Source organism: Aricia agestis, chromosome 4 (assembly GCF_905147365.1).
Source record: "Aricia agestis chromosome 4, ilAriAges1.1, whole genome shotgun sequence".
NCBI lineage: Eukaryota > Metazoa > Arthropoda > Insecta > Lepidoptera > Lycaenidae > Aricia > Aricia agestis.
In genome coordinates this window covers 18931432-18948358 of record NC_056409.1, presented here as the reverse complement: position 1 = coordinate 18948358, position 16927 = coordinate 18931432, and the positions used below count along the sequence as shown (strand labels likewise).

At 36.7% G+C, this 16927-nt stretch overlaps 1 protein-coding gene across 1 annotated transcript; it reads left to right on the top strand.

Annotated features, from left to right (window-relative positions):
- Positions 1-11210: 11210 nt before the first annotated feature.
- On the top strand, positions 11211-16542 carry LOC121726019 (zinc carboxypeptidase-like). The gene is made up of 7 exons (XM_042113234.1): positions 11211-11511; positions 11626-11786; positions 13121-13347; positions 13532-13616; positions 14589-14791; positions 15076-15160; positions 16340-16542. Exons 1-7 carry the CDS (start codon positions 11228-11230, stop codon positions 16531-16533), a joined length of 1239 nt encoding a protein of 412 aa, XP_041969168.1. The 5' UTR covers positions 11211-11227; the 3' UTR covers positions 16534-16542.
- The last annotated feature ends 385 nt before the right edge of the window (positions 16543-16927 follow it).

The window sequence follows — 16927 nt, the reverse complement described above, 5'->3', positions numbered from 1 at the left end:
GCCACATTATATAAATCCAGCCTTGGTTATATAAACGACTGCTTTTTCCTGCTGCTCCGCCCGGGTACAGTATAGAATGGGTACCGTACATTTTCCAGCGATTAAAAGTAGCCTGCCTTTCCCTTGTTCCCTGTACCTATTGTTTAATGTGTTTATGTTAATATTTCGTCTACATAGCACAGAACTACATGAAAATCGATTGACTTTCGGTTTTCGCCTATAGAAACGTGTTCGAAATCGATATTTAATTTTCATTGGATTTCAACTAATGGAAAAACACTTAAAAAGGCTTTGCCAGTTTTATTCTGGTAGCCATTAGTGTCATGTGTATAGGCTTTAACGCTACTCGTTAGTCACGATGACTTACCCTATTTTGCTCTGCACTACCGTGATTCTTGGGGTTGAAAATATTTATTATAGTTCTATTTGTGATTATTATTTTGGAAATTCCTCTGATTCAGCAGTTCTGTTGCTTCAGTACCAAATGGACTAACGCATGATAGATGATTTCTCAAACATATGTTATTGATTCATTTTTGCCTCAAGAGATAGACTGAGAGCGAGTCTTCAGCAGAATCACAGTTAGGACGAAGCCAAACGAGCGTAATTTGTGAGTCGCAGAATTTCGGTTCGGCAGAATTCTGCTGCATGCAGTTTCATACAAAAGTCCTGTTTGATTCACACCAGCGTCATTCTGTGAGTCATAATTTGTATGAAAAGATATTTACGCGGCAGAAATTCTGCGACTCACGACTCACAAGTTACGCTCGTTTGGCTTCACCCTTAAGAGGATACACCAGGGGCGAGAGAAATTGAAAATAGGTATTTGAAAATGTATTGCTGTCTCACCAATCTCAAGTCTCTCACCGCAGAGCGCGATAGAGACAATACGACAAAAGTTCTAATAAAAGAACAGAAAATCTTCGATTCGTTGTCCGCTGATTTCTTCTCCAAAACTTAACCGATTTTAGTACTTTTTTCATTAAGAATTAAAGCAAGGCTTGAGCTGTGTTCCTAAGTTTTTTTTTTGTATATTTTAGCCAGTTTTATTTTATGGGTGTTAAACACAGAGGAAAATCTTGCCATTTTTTTGGGTTTTTGGACGTTCTTATCTTTTTTAATAATAAAATTATGAAAAAAAAGAAAACATAGGTACATGCTAATAGTGGCCATAGATATTCAGGAAAAAAAACATAACTCTACCGGCATTATCCAGGGAGGAAACAGGGGACAGCGTTTATATGGAAAAACGGCGGTGTGGAATCCTCTTAAGTAGCAAACTCCATATTAATGCCAGTTATACTGCTTCATCTGCCGTTAATACAATGGCGGATGCATTTTGACTAGGGGGCCTGATAGCGCTCATTGCACCGAATCCTAGAGCCGTGATGCGCAGGTATTGGTCTGCGCGATATGGACGATCACTGGTAGAGTTTTGGTACGTTCTATCCAGGTTCTATCTAACCAAAGACCTAAGCAAAGAGTGGAGCAGGACCTGATCGCGCTGCGAGTGAAAACCTGGCAACCTATTGCATGACACCTAACGAAAATTTTATGTCAGAACTCAGAGGCCAATACTCAGTTTCGGTTAGCCGTTAATAATAATTAATCCGTACTTCCGTACTGATATAAGTGTCGTCTCGAAAGTGTGTCTGTCTGTCTGTCTGTTCCATCTTCACGCCCAAACCGTTATTCCGGAAAAATGTTCGATTCCAGTGCGATAAAGGAATTTTGGCGCAACTGAGTTGCGGCGTCATCTAGTAAAATATTCGGCACGCAGTTCGCAGGTGAGATATACCGACTCAAACACGACTTTTTATCTACGATCTTAGTTTTATGTAGATTGTGGTCGCATCTGCATAATTTTCGTGACAGGTTAGTGTGATATAATTGCTTTAGATTATATCGCCGTTCATTAACATTTTAGATTGAAATCAAATCCATAAAGAAAGGCATTTTAGTATTTCTTCGTTTGCTGATTTAAAAGCTTTTTCTAGCGGCTTTACCAGCGTGAAATAAGAAATTCCTACAAAGTAAAACTAAATAATTATAAGATTTTAATATCCTTAGGGATGGGATTTAAAAAATTTTTAGTTTTTGTAAAAAACGTTATGTTTTTTTATTATAAATGACTTAAAAGTAAATCCCTATAGATATTGTGAAGGTGTACTTACATAAAAAGGTGTAACAAAATATAACGTTCAATGTTAAAGTATCAGCCCTGAAAGAGTTATTTACGTTTACTTCTGTTTCTATGAAAAATGCCATGAATTTGCCAGAACGCGCAGTGTCACAGGACACATACACATTCGAACCACTTATGACATTGTCATTCACGCCAGATAATTATTGTTCTAACGTACGTGACATACGTCTTCAACGCCGACACAGCAAAGTTGTTAAGGACCCAATTAAGCAAATTATTCGTCAGTCCAATAAATCTAAATCGCGGTAACGCCACCCTTTAGTTACTTACAGAAACAACCCCATACTTAAAATACCAACTTAAGGGCTTAGAAGAGACCGCTAAAAGGGGATGCAAGGGTTTTTAGGGTATAAATTTTAATGGAAGTTTAAAAGACCATCAAGCTACAAAACATAATATAAAGGTTTAAATCGTGAAAGGATGAAAATGGGGACTTGAAAGGAAACGTCATGAGATCTTTGTAAAGCCATTGGTGGATTAGAGAATTCTAAACCACCGAGGGTGAATTATTAAGCTTTAATTAGCTCATACAGTGTTCCGTTTAAATGTCATTTTGCGCCTTTACGGTGCTGTACAAAATATTATAATTAAGAACGTGAGTGGAAGAACCAGGTAAGTAACAGTTAAAAATGCCGTTTTTTTGCTTAAATCGAGGCTTTAGGGCCGAAAAAATGATTTGAAATAAAAAAACTGTATTTTACGTGTAGCCAGATATGTTACAACTTACAGGGTTTGTTCAAATTATAAGGGAAAATGTAATTGTCATTATGTTATAAAATGTCAGTTATGTGGTTCTTCGACTCAGGTCTTACTTCTCAGCTCCGAGTAAAACCTTTGTTCCTTCAACTTGTTCTGGCAAACATTTTAGTGGGACTATTCCGAAAGCAGGCCATAACATCCACCACTTGGGAATCTCGGGATCAACAGGAATTATTGAAAAAAATATGGGTTTTAGTGGATTCTTTTCATTTTATACCTTTTAACCTTTTAATAAGTAACTAGCAAGTATTCCAATTTTTAAATTAAGTCAAGATTAGGTAGCTGTTATTAGTACAGTCAACTGCACGCCAGTGGAAAAATTTGTAACCCTATTACCATGCCGTACAAAGATGGTTCATAATGTTTCGTCACTAAATGTTTTCTGTTAAAAGTAATTAGACAGACACTGTTGTTCGTAAAAAGTAAAAAGATAAGAAATAAAACTAAAATCTGCACCCCTTGGAAATTATTTCTGCCGGCGCCCATGCTTCGAAAAAAAAATCTGGAAAGACTCTATAAAATATGTTCCATTTTCATAATTATGTTTTGCTTTTAATAATTAATTTAAACTTATGATTGGAAGAAGGGTGTGTACGAAGCCTTACTATAGCTTCAAACGATTCAAACTTTCTTACTTACTTATTTGTTCAATTAAAACATGGCCGTGGCACACAATTTCATAGTTGAAAAACCTTGTTTACATTCTATTATAAAAATATACAGGCATTTTGAGTTTTTATTTCGGTGCTAAAATGGACAGACAATTTAACGTTAGAAAACACGTACACGCAGATAGCTTTAGGCAAATCTCGTTTGTACAGAGTGTTCGGAAAATTTATTATTTTTAGTCGCCCAGGTTTTGTGCGGGTTTGTATTTATTTTAACGAGCCAGCAAATGGGTCTCTCAAAGAGCTTCCATATAACGTTATTAAGGGCCAGCTCATATTCTTTAATTGTGATTCAATTTGGGAACGTTGTATGCAGGATAGAGGGAATGGCGTGTGAGGAAAAAGCAAAAGAAGACTACAAAGTAAAGGTACCTAAAGTACCCTTAAAATATCCTTTGAAATTCGATTTGACCTTTTGACTTCTTCAATAGGAATTGAAATAATTAGTTCTCGTAAATTAGGGTTAATAATATTATTACTTTATTTTTATAATTGTGTTAATAACAACCACATAGAGCGTCAGTGGCCTAATGGGTAGACCTTTGGTTCGCACTCTTAGAGGGTGCAGGTTCGAACCCAGGTGGAGGCGTGTACCTATGAAACATTTTCTGATCTCAAGTACATTATACGGACGCTCGTACGGTGAAGGAAACATCGTGAGGAAACCCGCACATAGTTGTCCCAGACGTATTGACTAGTTCTTTCCTCTGGACTAGGCCGACTATGATGCGAGAATGCCGTATGCGCTTGGGCAATCATACGGACATTGAAAAAAAAATCTTTCCCAGGCACTGTATTTTTGATGAATGGTTACTTCGCTCTGAAAAATACTGTATTAATCATCCATAACGGATGTAAAGGCCTAGTTTTAGTTTTAATAACCACAGAAGTAGATAGTATTTAACAGGCTATTCATAGATTTCTATAATTTTAGGGGCTTATCACGGGCAATCTATACTTATATTAATACGTGAGCCAAAAACTTTGTAACCCTTTTTACGAAAAATGGGGAAACGCAAGTGCATGAAATTTTGCACAGTTATCCTACTAATATTATAAAGACGAAAGTTTGTTTGGATGTATGGATGTATGGATGTATGGATGTGTGGATGTATGGATGTTTGTTACTCTTTCACGCAAAAACTACAGAACGGATTTTAATGAAACTTTACAATAATATAGCTTATACATCAGAATAATATATAGGCTACAATTTTAACCGACTTTCAAAATGGGGGAGGTGTTATGTTTGTTTTCTAATATTCAACGAGCGAGAGCTACGCACCGAGATATACCTGGTATACTGTGGTTCGGAAGGTGCTGAGAGAACTCCTGATTCTTTATACATAGATACAAGTTTGGGAGTTTCGGCGTTGTTTTAAGAACAGAAAGCATATTATGCTACTGTACAAATTACATTCATCATCATCATCATCATCATCATCACTACCATATTATACCATTTCATAGTCTTTTAGATCGAAACTCGAGTTTGTCAAGCGATAATTAAAAAAAATCTATACCTACCTAATATTATAAACCTGAAGAGTATGTTTGCTTGAACGCGTCAATCTCAGGAACTACAGGTCCGATTTAAAAACTTATCTCAGTGTTAGATAGATCATTTATCGAGTAAGACTATAGGCTATATGATATTATCACGCTAAGACTAATACGACCGAAGAAACTCAGGAAAATGTGGGAAAAACGGGGGAAATATTTTTTATGGGAAAATGTACGGTTTCCGTAAAATTCCTAATTTACGCGGGTGAAGCCACGCGGGACATCTAGTAGTTTATATATGGAGATGGAGTGCATCGAGCTAATATTATTTTGAAATTATGCTTTTATCATACATTTTTTTAACAAATAAAACATTACACACACTGCAATACGCACAATCAAGAAAATGACAGATTTTTGAGTGACAAACCTATACATACGAATTATAGGGTAGACTGGGTACGATTGTGACATTTTTGGTTTGGAGGGCAATAATTTTGTTAATTTTACACCTAGCTAGGAAAATTTTATCACAAACCATAGTTTATTTATTTGTCTACATAAAAATACTAATATATCATGCCAAAATACGATGTATTAGTCATGGAATCAAATTTAAAAGAAGGAGGGAAATTGTCACAACCTACCACAACCCAAGGACGGTTGTGACGATGGTTGGGGTCGGTAGTGACATCTACAAAAAAATGTTTTATACGATTTTTATTTTAATAAAAATGTACCATAAAACATCATAATCTTATTCTAAACAAATTCATCTAGCGTATCAAAACATAGTCTATTTCTAAACATATTTATCAACCAAAACAACGACATCCGTTTCATTTGATGAATTTCTCCGTTTTTTGTAAATAAGTCCTACGTTTGACTTCTTCGTAAGTATTGTCGTATTGACTGATAATATCCTGCACTCGTTTGGTCTCCTGCAAGCGTTTTAAAAAAAAATTATAGGATAAATGTATGTCACAACCGTACGCATAAGATTTGTCACAACCGTACCCAACACAGAATTTTAATTATCAAACAAGCGCCACGAATCGGCTAAACGATTTACGTAAAAAATAATCACTTGTAGTTAACTACTAATGATCAATAACAAGAAAATAAACGACATAGGCTATTTGCATACAAAAAATAGTAAACATTGACATAAATCAAGCAAGAAAACCTACTTTTGACTCTTAAAAAGCAATGAAAGCCCCTGATAACATTATCGTCAAATGCTGGCGGAAGCAATGCTGGGAGAAGCATTCAGACTTGCAAGAAGATTTATACGTGAGAGAGCCATGCTTCGGCACGAATGGGCCGGCTCGACCGGATAAATACCACGTTCTCACAGAAAACCGGCGTGAAACAGCGCTTGCGCTGTGTTTCGCCGAGTGAGTGAGTTTACCGGAGGCCCAATCCCCTAACCCATACCCTATTCCCTTCCCTACCCTCAACTATTCCCTTCCCTTCCCTACCCTCCCCTATTACCCTATTCCCTCTTAAAAGGCCGGCAACGCACTTGCAGCTCTTCTGATGCTGCGAGTGTCCATGGGCGACGGAAGTTGCTTTCCATCAGGTGACCCGTTTGCTCGTTTGCCCCCTTATTTCATAAAAAAAAAAGACGCGTCTTTCTCTCATAGCACCCATTCCCATATTCCGTATAGTTTCGCTGTTATGACGACTGTCACAACCGTTTCCTAGGCTAGCACAACGGTACCCAGTCTACCCTACTCTTTTATTTATGGTTGAAGTCTGTTGACAACAAGGTGAGAAATTGAAAATGGATTATAGTTTTTTTTATTAATTCTTAGATACTATTAGACAATGATTACAAGGCCAGTCTGAGATCAGCTGAGTCCCAGAGACAAGAGTTGAAAAAAATGTAATAAAGTCAATATTGTTTTACAAAATATAGGTAGTAGTCCTAATGTCGTTGAAACTAAGGTCGAAGTTCGACCATTGGGCGATCTCTAGTAATAATAACTGGCGCAAAACATAATTATTATAAAACTAATTTTACATGACCAAAAAGGCTCATTTAACCGCAAAATTACCAGAGATTTAAATTTCTATCGTTAATACGTTACGTAATAATCGTTTATATTCAATTATGCTAAAATTGTATTTACGACCATCGAATAATGAATATGCAAATTGTTTAATTAATTTCAGATTGACATCGAAACCCTTTTAGAAATATATTAAAAATGTAAAATCAGAAAGCGTAGACAGCAACAGCGGGTACAGTTAATTCCAAAAAAAAAAACAACCATTTTTAGTCTTTTTCAAAAGATGTGATACAAATAAAATATGAATAAAAAGTAAATAAAAAACATGAATGTGGTATATACATCACAAAATGTTTGGTGTACTTACCTAAAATAATATTTTGTGCCAATTATGACGATAGATGCAAAACTTTATCTGTTATTACTTGAAAATATTTTGGAACCCGGCAAAGAACGTACTAGGAAGATTTTAAAAATTTACAGTTGCTATATCTATATATATATATATATATATATATATATATATATATATATATATATATATATATATATATATATATATATATATATATATATATATATATATATATATATATATATATATATATATATATATATATATATATATATATATATAAATGGATTTTCAATTGTGTTAGTAACGCTAAAACTCGAAAACGGCTGAACCGATTGGGCTAATTTTAGTCTTAAAATATTCGTAGAAGTCCAGGGAAGGTTTTAAAGTGACACGAAGTTCACCGGGACAGCTAGTCTTAACTATAATAGCAATATTATATTATTATGTAAGAAAGTATAGTGTAAACATGGACCATCATATCAGAATGTAAAACTAATCAAGTATTTGAAACGTATACGGTATACCTTAAGATAGATCCTTGTTTTGATTTAAATATTTCTTAACGTCTAGTTATACTCTAGATTCTAGAACAAGTAAATTCTAAAACCATTAGAATACACATAATATAATTTGGTTACAAATACACAGAATAATATTAACATTATGTGGTAAAACAACGTTTTCAGCTCTTTCTGGGAAGACGTCTGTTTGAGAATACGAATACGACAATTCTCACAAAATAAATAAATAATGTTAATGAATGAAAGATTTAGTGTAGGTGCACACTAAGCGACACGCGTCAGCGACAGCTCGGCGACTAGACGCGACGACAGGCTACGGCCGACAATTTTCATATAATATTTTGCTCGAAGCTCCGCAGGTGCACGTCTTTGTTAGTGTAGGCGCACACTAGGCGACACGCGTCAGCGACAGCTCGTTGACTAGATGCGACGTCAAGACGCTAGATGCAAACGACAAAGCCGCGCCGCGTCTGACGCGGCGACTAGACATGACGACAAGTCGCCGTGTTTGCGATGGCTCTACAGCCGCCATTTTTATTAGCTTGAGGGACAGCATAACAGCTTGTGCATGCTCTAGAGCATGCACAAGCAAGGGCTAGCCCTTGATGACTAGACGCGACGACAAGACGCTAGATGCAAACGACATCGCCGCGCCGCGTCTGACGCGGCGACTAGACGCGACGACAAGTCGCCGTGTTTGCGATGGCTCTACAACCGCCATTAGTCCGTACTCCGTAGCATGTATGGCAGCCATTAGATCCTTTTGTGACACCTCACATTACTCTGACTGTCATTAATGTTTTCAAAAAAAATTAAGCAACTTCAAATCCATACTAATATTATAAATGCGAAAGTGTGTCTGTCTGTCTGTCTGTCTGTTACCTCTTCACGCCCAAACCGTTGAACCGATTTTGCTGAAATTTGGCATGGAGATACTTTGAGTCCCGGGATACTTTTTGTCCAGGAAAAATGTACGGTTCCAGCGCGAGACACGAGTTTTGGCGCAACGGAGTTGCGGGCGTCATCTAGTTTAGTATAAAACGTTGTATCGGTACTCAAAACTTTTTCTTTTTTACCATTAGTGTAGACAATATTTGTCGAGCGGACTGATTTGGTTCCATGCCAACAGTATGGCCGCGCTGTCTGCAGCTATTGTTAGCCAATTATTGAGTTTTCCACAAAAAAATACCCCCCAGCACAAAGAAAAACCCACTCATAGGCATATACTGATACGGACAACAGAATTTACACTCTATCCCCAACGTAGAGGGTCATTTTTTAATCATCACTTGAAGTTCTTTATTATTCCCAAGTTTGGGATTCTCGTCGCGTGACCGACTGGCCTTTCTTTCCAATACATTTGTAAGCCAACTTCGTTAGATAAGTTTGATTGAAAAATTGTTGTAGAACTCCGTAATTGTTAAAAAGGCTTAAGAAAAAAAATATTGGAATGAAGATTTTTAGTCAGGGTTCCCTTGAATAAATTTTTTAACAAAACTTGGTTGACTACGGAACCCTAAAACGGAACCCTAACCAGCTGATTTTTTTGTATATTGATAGCTTAATAGTTTTATAATTTAAGAGTAGTATTTTCCTACAAATAGAACAATCCATATATTTTTAGGACCATTAAATCAAAGTATGAAATCTTTTCTATCTCTCTAGAGCGTGCCAAAGAAACATAATTATTCTGAAAATAATATAGATGATAAAAGTCATTTTTAAACTAATTATTGTGGTCTATGGTTCCTGTCTTAGACTACCTTTCTATCGTCATACTAATAACGCGCAATTAACTTTAATTACTAATTCGTTATGTTTCATAAATTAATTATAAGTTTAAGCCTTATTAGTGTGAGGCAGGGTTCAAAGTTGTCTATCCCGTAATAATGATTGGATACCAATATTGTGCAACTTATAATTAAATTAATTACGTTCGTGGAGCTTATTATATTTATTATCTCTGTAATTAGGAGCTTCGGCTTTGTATAAAGTAGTAATCAGATTATGAGTTTCATTAACATTTTTAAAAGGAAATTGGAAAATATATTTACAAACAGAGTAGAAAATATTGAAGCATCCCCAATTTTTTTTTATAAATGATCTTCACTTGGAATAGACGTATATTCTCATGATACAGTGTATACTCAATACTCATTGAATACTTATGGTAACTGGAAGTGATTTCTTCTAGGTGCTTTTTTTTAATAAAATAAGGGGGTAAACGAGCAAACGGGTCACCTGATGGAAAATAACTTCCGTCACCCATGGACACTCGCAGCATCAGAAGAGCTGCAGGTGCGTTGCCGGCCTTTTAAGAGGGAATAGGGTTATAGGGGAGTTTAGGGATGGGAAGGAAAGGAAATAGGGAAGGGGATTGGGCCTCCGGTAAACTCACTCACTCGGCGAAACACAGCGCAAGCACTGTTTCACGCCGGTTTTCTGTGAGAACGTGGTATTTCTCTAGTCGAGCCGGCTCATTCGTGCCGAAGCGGGGCTCTCCCACGTGCTATTTTGTTTCTACAATTCCTTAAATAAACTTTACATTTTCAGTTACGAATAACGATCAAACAATCTCTAATCAAAATGATATCAAAGAATAGCTGAGGTTGTTCGGGATAATCTCGCGCTGTTCCGGAATTCATTTTCCAGGAGGATGACACGACCTAATCGGTGTGTTCCACTTAGAACTAAAGAAAATATTGTTGTCACAATTTTAAAAAATAAAAAAAAGACTTCGCTTGTGACTTTTTTTTATTTTTTTTACATTTTATGGCAATAATAATCGATAAATGTTGAAACATAAAATATACGTAAGTACTCCTATATAGATAATTATTTCTACCGTTAACCGCACTATGCCAGAAGAATGATTATAACGTTATTCTGGAATTGTGCGGTAGAAATAGTCATCTTTCGACTACAAACTTATAAATGAGGATTACAAACGGTACAAGTGAAAAGTATTCGTGATAAGGATGATTAAATACTATTTTATCAATAATCATCACTTTTAATCATAATAAATTATTATCGTATTCATTCGATTAGATAAAAGTCTTGTTTTATGAAAATGCACCTAAAATGAGCTACTTTAATGATTGAAATTAAATGATAGCTGAAATGATAGAGAGCTCGTAATCAAATTAGTCTTTGGCACAGAAATTTGATTTAGTCCTACTAGTGAACTCGTCAAGATGTTAATGAAAATAACACTGTGTCTTAGCTTTATAGTGTATGTTACTTCAGAAGCAGTAAATTATGATAATTACTGTTTATACAAGCTGCACCCAGAGAGTGATGATCATTTGGATTATTTAAATGAATTGAACAGTGAAGATGGGGTTGATTTTTGGAAATTGCCGACGAGAGCTGGTGATTATGCAAGTATGGTTTTGTCACCAGAAAAACGAGACAAAGTAGAACATTCCCTAAAGAAACGCAGTCTTGCATATTATGTGATGATGGAAAATATTCAACAGTAAGTACAGCTCGCTTAAATTAGTTACTTATAGGCAATAAGTAACGTGCTATAAAACATTTGTAAATACTATTTTGATGAAATATTGTAGATTTTTGATTGTTAATATTACAGAGCTTTCGATGATCAGATAATGAGCAGAAGGAAACGCGATGCAGGTGAACTGTATTGGACAAACTATCAGACTCTTGACGATATAAACGAGTGGTTCCATCACTTAGCCAGAACTCACAGTGACATTGTTAGTATTATAAATCTCGGAAAATCTCATGAAGGTAATTTAAACTTTATTTAATAATGCCCTAGACCTTAGATATTAGAAACAATTATAGTCTATACGCACGCGCCTCCGTGGTCTAGTGGTTAAGAGCGTGGCTCTCGACTCGGAGGTCGTGTGTTCGATTATCGCGTTGGAAATACGTTATTTCTAAGTTTGGAAATAAAATGTTTCCAACGCGGGCTGATCACCTGATTGTCTGACAAGTAAGATGATCCATGCGTCGGATGGGCATGTAAAAAGTCTGTCCTGCGCCTGCTCTCTCGCCAGTCGTGTCGGTCTTCCGTCCCACTAGGTTATGAGAGTGAAGGAAAAGACAGTGCTCTTGTGTACTGCACACACACTTGAGCACTATAAAATTACTCCTGCGTACCTGGCTTGGTTTCAATGAAACTGGCCACCGTCACCGAAATCGGTGTGGGGAGTATTATTAGTCTATACGTTAGTTTCCTTCTTATAAACAAGAAAGTAATTTATTAATAGTGTAACATGTATTTTAGTGAGGTAAATAAATCGTTAGACCCTACTAAGAGCGTTAAATCCAAACACCAACAATATTTGCGTACCTCTGCTACTTTGAATTTACTGAAAACGGTTTACACATCAATTTACGAGTCGGTAGTATCTTACTGCATACAAATTTGGGGAGGAGCAGCTACCACTAAAATTATAGTTTTGGAAAGAGCACAGCGGTCCATATCGAAAGTGATATTGAAGAAACCTATCTGGTATGCTACTGCAAATGTATACAAAGATATAGATGTACCTACTATTCGTGCTCTTTTTATACTCCGCGTTATTGTCAAGGAACATCGTGCTGTCCTTAAATCTCCAGACTACGAATCATTGCGCAAAAAAAGAATATTAAAGCTACCGCTACCACCAAAGCTACCACGGATAACTTCTAGTTTCGCTAGAAGATTTGCTCCATATTTACACCCTTTCATTTATAATAAAATAAACAGGAAATGTACTATACAAAACAGCTCATTAAAAGAAGTAAAAGAAAAAGTAACACGATGGCTAAAAGCTCTAGATTATGACATAAACACACACACACAACACAGCGCGGTAATGATATTTAATAATTTTAGTAACTTTGTTTTTATTTTTAATAACTAAGATACTATTCTGGTGATCTGCAGGACAGGCTCAGCCTAGTGCAGACAAATAGTATAATGTACCTGTAAAAATATTTTGTAGCAGATGTATTGTTATTTTCAATAAATTATTATTATTTTTATTATTATTTGTCCTACATCGATAACTGATTATAATATAGTCTAGCTAGCACTCTTACACTTGCTTCAAACATCATTATAATTTTTACAGGCAGAGATATCATCGGTGTAAAAATATCAAGAGGGACAAGCGGTCGAGCAATTTTCATAAATGGTGGTCAAATCGCAGCAGATTGGTTGTCACCAACTGTCGTCACGTACCTAGTCAACCAATTGGTATTAGGAGAAGATCCTGAAGCATTAGCTGCTTCTAGAGATTTTGAGTGGCACATATTCCCAGTTATAAATCCAGATGGCTACGAATTTACGCAGAACGCTGTAAGTAACATAACAGTTTTAATTTTATAAAAAGAAACATCTTAAGAGGAGTCCACACCGCCCTTTTTGCCATACAAACGTTGTCCCCTGTTTCCTCCCTGGATAATACTAGTAAAAAGTTAGATTACCTAAGTTGAAAATATTATGATGATAATATCAATATATTGGTTTCTCTACGATTTAGGAAAGGCTTTGGCTGAAAAACCGGCGCCCTGTTTCTAACGCGATCGGTGTTGACTTGTCCAAGAATTGGAATTCTCATTGGGGAAGTAAGTGTTATTAAGTTATTTTTTTTTTATGAAATAAGGGGGCAAACGAGCAAACGGGTCACCTGATGGAAAGCAACTTCCGTCGCCCATGGACACTCGCAGCATCAGAAGAGCTGCAAGTGCGTTGCCGGCCTTTTAAGAGGGAATAGGGTAATAGGGGAGGGTAGGGAAGGGAAGGGAAGGGAATAGTTGAGGGTAGGGAAGGGAATAGGGTAGGGGTTAGGGAATTGGGCCTCCGGTAAACTCACTCACTCGGCGAAACACAGCGCAAGCGCTGTTTCACGCCGGTTTTCTGTGAGAACGTGGTATTTATCCGATCGAGCCGGCCCATTCGTGCCGAAGCATGGCTCTCCCACGTATACTTGTTAACTAAATGACGCCCGGAACTGCATACCAAATTTCAGTAAAATCGGTTTAGCGATTTGGACGTAAGGAGGTAACTGATATTATACAGACATTTATAATGATTAGTAGAGATACTCGTAGTAATAAGGACGTCGTATGAAGTTAATATTTCATAGAGATTAACCTAAACCATTAAAATTTTGGAGATAAATTGACAACCCCGTAACTCTTAGGTGACGTATACTTTGAATAAAACAACCTATTATGCGATTCATCCGTTAAACCATTAGGTGACCCTTATAATTTAGGGGATGTAACACTTAGGTGACGACGACGATTTGCTTGCGCTGTGTTTCACCGAGTGAGTGAGTTTACCGGGGGCCCAATCCCCTAACCCCTACCCCTTCCCTACCCTCAACTAATCCCTTCCCTTCTCTTCCCTACCCTCCCCTATTACCCTATTCCCTCTTAAAAGGTCGGCAACGCACTTGCAGCTCTTCCGATGCTGCGAGTGTCCATGGGCGATGGAAGTTGCTTTCCATCAGGTGACCCATTTGCTCGTTTGCCCCCTTATTTCATAAAAAAAATTAGTTAACAATAATTTTATTAATTCGTACTTTATTACAGTAATTGGTGGAAGTTTTACGCCTTCAGCTGGGAACTACGTCGGACTAGGGCCGTTTTCTGAGCCAGAAACTAGAAGAGCTTCAAATTATATAGAAAGCATAGGCTCAAATTTAGTTGGTCTTCTGTCTTTTGGTGGTTTTGGACAACGTCTTTTGATACCTTATGCTCACACCACCCAACATTTACAAAACTACAACGAAATGGTGAGTAGTGCCCATAAGGGGGGGTCCGGGGGGTCCGGAATCCCCCCCATTACTTGCCATCTTACTTGTGAAAATAATTAAGTATTATTATACTGTGGAGCGTATTACTTTTTTTTTAATAAATAAGAAATATATTCAACATTCCGATATTCAAATTTTAAAAAATACTTTTGATTTCCTAAACTCCAACTCGCACTTGGCCTTTAAGAATTATAAGAGTAAATTGTAGTGTTTTGTGATCAATACAGAAGAAGAATGAATTTTCATTATATTTTTTCTTGCAGTTGACTATTGGAAGAAGAGCGATGGGATCTCTTGCAGTTCGCTATAACACACAGTATCGAGTGGGCACCTCAATGGAAGTACATGGTAAGATTTACGTAATTATAGGTTTACCAGAATCTGATGGCAAAAAGTGAGAAAATAAATTGACTCTAGCAATACCGGAAATACAAATAATTGGAAAAAAAACATTTTGATCCTTCCTTCCTTATAGCGGCTGATTATGTCAACAGTGTGTGAAACATGCAAATTTAAAAATGTATCCAATGATCAAGGATATTTCAAATTTCTAGCTTTTGAATAGGAGGTAAGCTATCGAGAACTTTAACTATATCTACCACATTATCTATTTTTTACCATAAACAATCCCACATAAAAAATGAAATCAATGACGTATATCCATAAGTATATCCATAAGACGACGATCTCCGCTTAGTTGCAGGCCCATGTTGGATGCGAGTAGCAGGAGATCGGTCATCTTGGCGTTCATTGAGAGAGGCCTATGTCCAGCAGTGGACGACTATAGGCTGATATGATGATATCCATAAGTACCGTATGTAAATACTAAACTAGCTATTTGACCGAGCTTTGCACGGTATTCGATAAAACACAAATAAAATGACATTTTCTAAAAATGATTCCTAGCTAAATCGATTTATCGCCCCCTAAACCCCCTATATACTAAATTTCATGAAAATCGTTGGAGCCGATTCCGAGATTCCAATTAAATATATACAAGAATTGCTTGTTTAAAGATATGAGATAAGTTCGATGACAGATAGACGCATTTTTAGGGTTCCTTACCCAAAGGGCAAAAACGGGACCCTATTACTGAGACTTCGATGCCTGTCCGTCTGTCTGTCTGTCTCCAGGCTGTAACTCAATAACCGCTATAGCTAGACTTCTGAAAATTCCAAAGATTATGTATTTCTGTTGCCGCTATAACAACAAATACTAAAAACAAAATAAAATTAATATTTAAGGGGGGCTCCCATACAACAAACGTTATTTTTTGGCCTTTTTTGCTCGTAATCAATAATGGCAATAGCTAGGGAAGTTTCACATTTTTATAAAGGCCTTAGATATATTATGTCTACTTTAATACTAATTAATATTTAAAGAAAATATAAATTTAAGGGGGTCCCATACAAAAATACAATTTTTGGCCTTTTTTCCTTCTATAACGGTACGGAACCCTTCGTGTGCGAGTCCGACTCGCACTTGGCCGATTTTTTACGTTTAAAATCTATGCATGTCTTTTTCCAGATGGTGCCACTGGATCCATAGCTGACTGGGCCAAATTCCGTTTCAATCCCCCCATCGCAGCCACCTACCTACTGAGGGACGAGGGTGTTTGGGGCTACACGCTGCCCGTCAACCAGGTCCTGCCAACTTGCGAGGAGACCTTCGACTCTGTGATGGCCATCATAAGAGAGGCTAAGTTTATCAATGTTTTATAATAAAGTGAAGTATCAATATTTTTATTTTTATTTACCTGTGAAACTTCCACTTTTGAGTTGTGTGTTTTTAGGCATGTTAAATTCGCGTTAGGCCACGTGACCTGTAAGTTTTGTAAGATAGAGGTAAAGTGCTACCATCGCAGCGTAGGGGAGGAAATCCTCCTTTTTCCTGTCTTTTATTTATCGCGCGACGATAATATTATTTTATACCTGCTCCTGGTGTTTCGTTTTCAGTTTTATGGCCGCCCGCCGCTCCCGTAGTTTTTGTCCTTATTATTTATATTAACCACAACATATTATGTTACAGCTATTTTAAATTAAACAAATTCATCCCTTTCAAACTTAGCTATTAGGTTTGCCGCACCACGCATTAGTCTCCCTGAAGCAGTCGGTT